Raw genomic sequence first — 8736 nt, forward strand, 5'->3', positions numbered from 1 at the left:
ACTAGGGTTATTAGTAGGAGTATAAATAAACTCTTTAAACACTTTGTTGGGAGGATTTGAAGATTAATAAAATTTGAGAGTTTATATATTGAGAGCTTTTTCCTTTGTTCTTGGGTTAAGAACTGATCGTGTTTGTTCTACCAGTAGATTGCGATTAGGATCAAGTTCCCTTTGATAATTTTGGTTCTACCAGTAGGTCGCGGTTAGGGTCAAGTTCTTTCCTTTGTATACTTGTTTACAAGATGATCCTAAGTGTTCTCTTATCTGGTATGTTGTGGCACGTATATGACATGTCAAAGATGCGGTGTACTACTTGGTCTATTGCTAGGCTTGATCATAACTCAATTGGCCCTTGAGACGAGTTGATTGACAATTAGAAATGAGTTGGTTGATCCTTGGAGATGAGTCGAACATGTTTCTAAGGATCTATTTTGGTCAAACAATCCACGACCCCATAAGCGCTAAGCCTATAAGACATAAGTGTTTTATGTGTCATTATTACAGTTATTCATCTTGGGACTTGTCTCGATCCGATGATTCATAGTCCCACAAGCATTAAGTTGATAAAGTGTAAGTATTTAAGTATCATTGTTAGGATTGTCCTTCTTGGGGAACTATCTTGGTCAAAGGATTCACAATCCCACAAGCACTTAAACATGTAAGGCATAGTACTTAAGTGTCATTGTCCGAGTCATCCTTTTGGGAACGTGTCACAGTTGGATGATCCATAATCCAACAAACACAACCTATAAGACATACGAGCTTAAATATCATTGTTAGAATCAAAATTCTTGGGATCTATCTCGATCGAATAGTGTCCCTTTTGTAAATGAGATTTTTTTTCAAAATAAGTAAGCATTCATTTATCATTTTTTATATATAATGTTTTCTTATTTATGGATTGATTAAAAAATATTGAAAAAGTGAATTGTTCTGTTAACTTAATTGATAGCTCATAAATATTTTTAACGTCATTCATACTCTTATTCCATCTTTATATATATATATATATATATATATATATATATATATATATATATATATATATATATTATTTTTAGGGGAATTCTATTTGCATCCTATTTTTCTTCTTCAAACTTTAGATTCCAACACATTTTTGAAAAGCTATAACTCAACACTGCTAATGATATTACAAAGACTCTTAATGTAATTATGTTTTGCTCCCGTATGGAAACTAATTTCCATAATGTATTAAAACATCACATTATTGAACTAGTTTCCATAATATATTAAAATATTATGGAACTAATTTCCATGATATATTCAAACATAACTATATGACAATAATAATTTCCATAATGTCTGTGACCTGCAAAGAAAATGTGATATTCACCATAAAAGACAACAAGGATGAAACAAGGATGAAGGAAAGATCGGTAAAAGAGAAAATTGTGGGAGAGAAAAAGAGATGGGGAAAAAATGTTGAGAATAAAGAGAGACAATGGGGTGTTGATGAGAGGGAAAAAGAGAAGGAGTGTCAGTGAGAAGAAAGGGGAGAGGAGAAGGACATTTTAAAATTTTGAATTTACAAAAATTAGAGGGAGGTGTGGAGAGAAAAAAAGAAGGTTTGCCAAAAGAAAAGGACTTATTTTTACAGTAACCCGCTTGAATAAGGGTACAAGCAGGTTGATCATTTCAACCCACTCCTTATCAATGGCACTTGGTGCTCACACAGAGTATATATCAAAGTAGAAGAGAAGCAAGATGTATCATAAATAAGTGCAGCATCTAGTATTAGCACTCTAGTTAATGATTGAATGCAATACCCTAGACTAAATTCTTATGAAAGCATTTTCATCGGCTACTCCTAAAAAAGAAGTGTCATTAGCCGCAAGAAGAAAAATAAAAAGAAATTACAAAATTTTATCAAGTGGTTGTAATTCTCTAGGTAGACCATCAAAATGTCCCGCATCTATGTCGGATTTTAGCATAGGTCGCTTCCCTGCTTTCCAGACAATGCCCTTTGCTAAGTGTTCCTTGCTTTGCGTGAGCATTACATAATTGGGATCAGCTCTTTGATAACTGCAAAAGAAGTGAACATGCAAATTTACCAATTAAGATACAAATTTTGAAAGAACATATTGATTCTTATGCCCCGAGCTTCATAATAATAGTAATAGTAACTATTCTCATATTTCAACTTGCAGCAGCATAGGTACTATTCATGTTATATTAGAAAGTTATTTATTGAATCAGAAACATAGAAGCTCTTGCTATGAAACGAACCTGGCTTCCCTGAGACTCTCACTTTGGATGCCAAATCCGTATTGCATTTTACCATCAGCACGATCTCTAGTGGCTACAGAAAAACAGGACATTCTCAGCACTTCAAACATGCAGTACCAGGATCATCCATCATGCTTTCTTTAAAATCAACCTTTCCCCAACCCATCTCCTCTCCGAGAAAAAGAAAAATATAGAAAAAAAAAGGCTGAAAGAAATTCCATTCCTTGACTTTGAGATACTAATTATAATTTATAGTCTAGAGACTCTAGACTTTGATTTACCATTCCAATTTAAATTTGCTTAAAGCTTGTAAGTACTGATACTTAACCTTGGCCCAGGGCAGAAGTAGGACTAGAACTTTAAGTGACCAAAAAACAGAATGAGCATACAAAACTTTAAGGGAGAAAACATATATTCAATGAAGAATATAGGTAAAAGTGCAGGGAATATTTATTAATTTTTAACTTAACAAACTCTAGGGAGGCCAACTTCCTTTCCCCTTCCCGTTTCCACTCCTCTCGATTGATCATTGTATTATGACCAAATAAGTGTTGGCCTCCTAATACACATACAAAGGAAAAGAAAAGTCCCAGTCACACTAAAAAAAGGAATAGGCAACGGGGTATACAGAACTGAAGCAAGATTGAATAGAAAAATTCCTCTAGAACCACCTGAAATGCTGAAAGTGAAAGAAGGTTTCCACCATGACTTGAATGCTAATGCCATTGATGAGCTACGAGGTCCAACCTTTGCCTAAAAAGATGAGAAATAATCTACTTAAGAGCATCATATATAATCTATATAAATCTGTAGAACATTGCATCAATTTTCTACCTTCAGCAAGAAGTTTTTATTAGCCTGCCAGGATGCCCCTATTCGAAAGGTGGGGTCTAACATATTGTTTTCTGCTATGGCGTCATCAACACTGACACGTAAAAAAAAATTAGATTGTACCATATTGGTGCTACTGCAATAAGTTTGAATATATATCTGTTTAGAGCCAAAAAAGAATACCATGTTTGTAACTCAAACCCAAAATCAATGTAGTTTGTAATTCCAACAACGGAATTCTCTTCAAGGGGGTTCTTCACCTGTTCAAGTCAAGTTTGACTTTCAGAGTATGATTTATTCTGATTCAACAAGAAATTAAATCTGCCAGTTTACTACAACTCAGAAAAAGAAATATCAATAATGATGGTAAATTTTAACAAGAATAAAAAAGTAATAGTGGAACTCTATCAGCATTATGGTATCTAATCACAAGGAAAATGCATCCAAAATATAACTCACAAGCTTCTAATTCAAAAGAACTTTTCATGCAGTGACCTCAACTCTTGCTAACTAGTAAAAAAAAGAGAAAAATAATTAATAAAAAAGAATTAGATGCATGTACACATTCTTAGAAAACCAAGGAAAACCCACTAGAAATTAATTTAGTTTTAATAGATAAGACTAACTTCAATAAATCTAAAACATCATTGTGTTTACAAAAATGAAACATGAGACACTAATATCAAGACACAGGACCCCTAAGAAGACAATGGAAAGAAAGAGAACGAGGACAAATGAACTTACCCGTCTTTGAACAACCATATGTTGATAGAACGAGGCAATAAACTGCACATTATTTAGGCTTTGAAATTTCAGTAAAATGCTTCTCAAAATATTAATCAGAACTACACAAATCATATGTTAGGGCAGACAAATGCCAAAAATTGCAACACCATATTTTTTTGGTTTAAATACATTTTTTTCAGTCCCTGTAATTTAACATTATTTTGTTTTTCATTTTTAGTCCTCAAGGCACTTTAGATAACGTTTTTTTCATTGTTCAAAACGTTATCTAAAGTATCTTAAGGACTAAAAACAAAAAACCATAATTTGCTAATACAAAATTTAATATTGATACTAATGATTAATGAAAATTTTAAATAACATCAATTTCGTACAACTCAATACTTTCCATTTTAATAACATGTCACATTATTATATTACTCACTAAGGAATTATCCAAAGAATTGATTAAATGAAAAATTTAATCAATTTAAGTATGTGGACATACCTGAGAGCTTTTGACAAGCTCAAGGTTGAAATTGAAGGATGGACACAAGGGGCTGCCTGATCCAACACCATAGCCCATGGCACAACTCCAGTTCATCAAATTTGAAAGTTTTGCATTTCCTTCTAAAAAGCACACAAGTTAGTATGTACATATATGTTTAATTGTCATATCCAAAATGAACACAAGTTAGATAAATATGCTTTTAGAGTTTAGCTTTTTGTGACTGTTCGGGTTCATCAATAAAATCAAAATTACAAATCCAGGAAAGAAAAATGAGAAATCGACAGAAACAAAAACAAGCAAAGGAAACAAACAATTTCATTGAATGCCTAATAGGAGAACGGATCCTCTTCCATGGATTTCCCCTTTCATACAAACTTTCTAATTGTTTTAGTGAATCATTCCTTCCTTATTCTCCATATGTATCAACTGTTCCCCTTTAACTAACTAACCACTCTAACTGTCCTTGCTCCACTGTGACTAACTCTCAGCCCTCATAGATTCCTTTCATTCTAGTTGTTGCTCCACCTTTCTTGTAATTGTAGCCTTACATGCATGTGCAAACACACACATATACTTGAGATAAACACATAACTCAGGTGTGACATAGGTCCCATTCTAAAATTTAAATATAATTAAAACACTCAAAACATTAATGCATGAATCATACTGGACTAAAAGATTGATGCAATAATGTCAACTTTTTCGAAAATGCAATATATTACTTTTCCCTATTGGCCTATTATTCATATGACTACTTAAAAAATATAAAAGCAAACATCTATAGGCCAATATATTCAATGAAATTCATACTCAACAGTTTATCATTATAACTAGCAGAAAGATAACCAAAGTTCAGCATATGCGCCATAGAGAAACCAAAAGAATCAAAAAATAATTTAAAATACCCAGTACTGATGCAGTAATTCTAATGTATAAAAAACCCACAAATATAGTAATTCTAAAGGAATAAAATCTGTGTAGTTCTTACGTTGTGGCTCATACTGCACCCCAGCAGTCAACCTTCCCATCTTGCTTACCAGCCATGCAGTTTTTGGTAATTCATCTTTCACTGCAATGTATGACAATTAAATAACAAATTTTATTTTCATTGTTTCTCCAAAGAGATCATAAATCAATATTTACAAAAATCTATAGCAAAATGTAAAATTTAGCTATCATGGACAAATAGTTATGATCTCAAACTTCAAACAACGGATGAAAAAGCAGCAGATTTATATATCTCTTATATTCTTACAAAGAGAACTATTTTCATTTTTAATAAGGAAATATTTAATATTAATATATATATATATATATATATATATATATATATATATATATATATATAATAAATAATAAATAAGACAATGCTCATCAATGCCCTCAGGGGACTAGTTAAGGATATCAAACATGGAAAGTTTTCATTACCGTGATTTCAATACATCCTCAATGTGATTTCCAATACAAACTTTTTTTATTATTGATTCCTAAATTAGTATCTTTAGAGCACTGGTTACAAGATCCTGATTAAAAACATGTTTAAAAAAAATTTAAGATGATGATTAGTTTTCTGAAAAAAGAAAAGAAAAATCCAAAAACTTATTAAAAAAGAAAGCAATTTTAGTATTGTTCTCAGAAGCTAGAAAGATTAGCTTATTTAAAAAAATCTCAAATGATTATATCATGAAAGCACTTCTATTCAAAACTTATTTAAAGGCACCCTAAATATGCTCATTGGCAAACAACCATGGAACTTACTGGCAAAAGGCAAAAGTGTGACTCCAAAGGATAGATTTCCAGAACCATATCTCAACCCCATCAAGCCATAATCTTGGGAGGATTCTCTGTAGAATTGATTAACTTTATCAACACCATATGTTGGAATCCATGGATGATGCGCAAGCTACAATAAGAACCTAAGTACCTAACACATGTTTCTGCCATCATCATCAAACAAAACATACCTTTTCTTCAACAGCAGAGGAAACACTCCAAAAGCCCCAAATCCATATTTGGGATAGTAAGCGCACGATCTCATCTGCAAAATCCTGAATACACAGATCACACACAATATTCACAATCTCAAATAGAAGCATTGTGTATGATTGGATCAAGGATGCCAGGGAAAGAGAAGGGAGGGAAAATTTATTTAAAAGAAAAATTAAGAGATACTTTACAAGAAATGCTAGTAACACTCTTTTCAACACAGGCTCTGCTACTAGGCAGATTTCATGTAAACCCCACCAAATAACCTCACTCCATAGTCCATACCCTATTTAGTGGAACCCACATGTCATTCACCTAATAATAGTGCCCAAAAGAGTATGTTACTAACATTTTTGTATACATAAAAAATGAATTAGGAATGATTGGAAGGTTTCATTATAGGATAAAACTTATTTGAAGTTCTATGTGCTTTTGATGTCGTTCTCCATTCAAAATTTGAGTTCACCTCAGTATTCAATGTCAACTTTAAATGTCGATCTTCATTGTGTAAGTTAGCAAGGTAAAACTCCAATTTTAATTGGAAAATATAAAAAAATGGCAAAAGTACTTAAGAAAATGCATCTAAACATTGTCCTTCCTTATATCTTTCTTATTCCTTTTCATTCTTAAATATTCCCAATATGTGAAATGAAAAACATGCACTCCCTTCTCCTCCATTTCCCAAACACGCCCTTAATATTCAATGATTCATTCAAGTAAGAGCTACTTACGGATTAGACGTGGATACATAAAGGTCCATAAACGTATGAGGATCATTAACATCACTGCACCCACCAAAGCAAAAAAAAAAAAAAAAACTCATCAAACTGCAGAATAATAACAATCACAACAAATACAATACAAACCAAACAATCAAGGTTCTGAAAAACAGTCTGTGACCACAATTTCAGCTGCAACGTCAAGGTTTTTGGAGTATCCTCAACCGTAATTGTGGCCATACCAGCCGCATTTGTCCACAATTTCCCACAGTATCAAGGTTTGGGTCCAACGTCAAGATTTTCAGAGTGCCCTCAACCATAATTTTGACCACACTGAACTCATTTATCCACAATTTTTAACACTATCAAGGTTTGGCCACAATGCCAAGGTTTTCAGTGTGCCCCTCAACCACAATTGTGACCATACTGACCACATTTATCCGCAATTTCCCACAATATTAAGGAATGCGACCGCAATTTAAAACATTGCAGAGAATAGAGAAGAAAACCTTTGCCAGCGAAACAATGCATCTCCGGCAATACTGTCTTTTGGCTTGTGATCAAGAGGACCCGAAACCTAAACAAATAACAAATTCAATCAATAAACACAAGATTGTTTTTTTCAGTTTCCTTAGCACGCAAGTTTCTAAATGAGAAAAAAAAAGATAAGAAAGGAAAGGGGAGAGGATACGGTTGCAATGAGATCGACGTGAGGATCCTCGATCGGCTTGAGCATGATTCTGGTGGTGAAGTTCCTGGCCTGGTGGAAGTAGTCCTCGAAGAGCGAAGTGAGGGCGAGCTTGCCGAAAACGACGTCGTAGGAGGAATGGAGCATGCGGTTGCGCGCGGCGAGGGGAGGGAAGTCGAAGAGCGGCGGTACCAGAACCACCGGCGGCGGCGGCGGCGCTGGCTCCCGAGAGAACAACCACTTCCACATCGTACTTCTCTTCTAGGATTTCAAATTTCAATTCAGCGAGTGAGTGAGAGTGAAAGAAACGCTACAACACAAGGTTAATTTTGGTTCAATAACAGTTCTACCTTATAGGTAGGGTTACGTTACGAAATCGATGCTCGCGCGCGCCATTTTAGCACACGCCACCACCGTGACTAAACTGACCACGACGGTTTCAACAACCCCTACGGGCTGTTTTTGTGTGTAACGATGGCTCTTAAACGGGCTTACCGGCCCATTTAAGCCTGACCGGATCCAATTTAATCAATTGTTAATTTGTTGGCGGATTCATAATTATTTTTGTTGTTGAAAGTGTATATGATGATAATTTAATCATTGAGAGAATAAAAATTCTTATTTACTATCTCAATGTGTGGAAGAAATATGATAATTGCAGGCTTTTATTAAAATGATGCATTTTTTTAATAAATTATCAAAATTGGTAAATTTTAAAATTATAAAAATGGATAAATCATGCTTTCAAAAATAATTTCAACATAAAGAAATGGTGTTTCAAATGATAACTTCACTTTGTCACTTTTTTATTTAAAAAAAATTGTGGCAGTTAAAAAAAATCCACAAATTGTTTTTTTAGCTACGATCATTTATCTGTTTCTTATGCAACAAAACAATTTGTGGAAGTTTTATAAATAATTTCTAGTGATTTTTAATTCCCAAATTTTTTTTGTAAAAAAACTAAAACTGAAAAATTTAAAATCGTCTTTAGAAGCATGATTTGTTTATGTTGAAATCTCATTTGGAAGCAC

The 8736-nt window shown here is 33.4% G+C and overlaps 1 protein-coding gene across 1 annotated transcript; it reads right to left on the reverse strand.

Annotated features, from left to right (window-relative positions):
* Positions 1–1587: 1587 nt before the first annotated feature.
* LOC114398213 lies at positions 1588–8203 on the reverse strand. The gene is made up of 14 exons (XM_028360385.1): positions 8056–8203; positions 7709–7966; positions 7527–7594; positions 7030–7083; positions 6277–6360; positions 6071–6156; positions 5301–5381; positions 4310–4431; positions 3823–3864; positions 3262–3338; positions 3082–3172; positions 2919–3000; positions 2248–2320; positions 1588–2043 (listed from the first exon to the last, which is right to left on the reverse strand). Exons 2-14 carry the CDS (start codon positions 7952–7954, stop codon positions 1875–1877), a joined length of 1275 nt encoding a protein of 424 aa, XP_028216186.1. The 5' UTR covers positions 7955–7966; positions 8056–8203; the 3' UTR covers positions 1588–1874.
* Positions 8204–8736: the final 533 nt, after the last annotated feature.

The sequence above is a fragment of the Glycine soja genome, chromosome 19 (genome assembly GCF_004193775.1).
Source record: "Glycine soja cultivar W05 chromosome 19, ASM419377v2, whole genome shotgun sequence".
Classification (NCBI taxonomy): domain Eukaryota; kingdom Viridiplantae; phylum Streptophyta; class Magnoliopsida; order Fabales; family Fabaceae; genus Glycine; species Glycine soja.

Excerpts from the sequence above, each read along its gene's own strand:
- LOC114398213 (XM_028360385.1), bottom strand. The coding sequence starts at position 7,954 with ATGTGGAAGTGGTTGTTCTCTCGGGAGCCAGCGCCGCCGCCGCCGCCG. Across the intron at positions 7,595-7,708 it reads ACGTCGATCTCATTGCAACC|GTTTCGGGTCCTCTTGATCA; the intron begins GTATCCTCTCCC and ends TTATTTGTTTAG. Across the intron at positions 7,084-7,526 it reads GCATTGTTTCGCTGGCAAAG|TGATGTTAATGATCCTCATA; the intron begins GTTTTCTTCTCT and ends TGGTGGGTGCAG.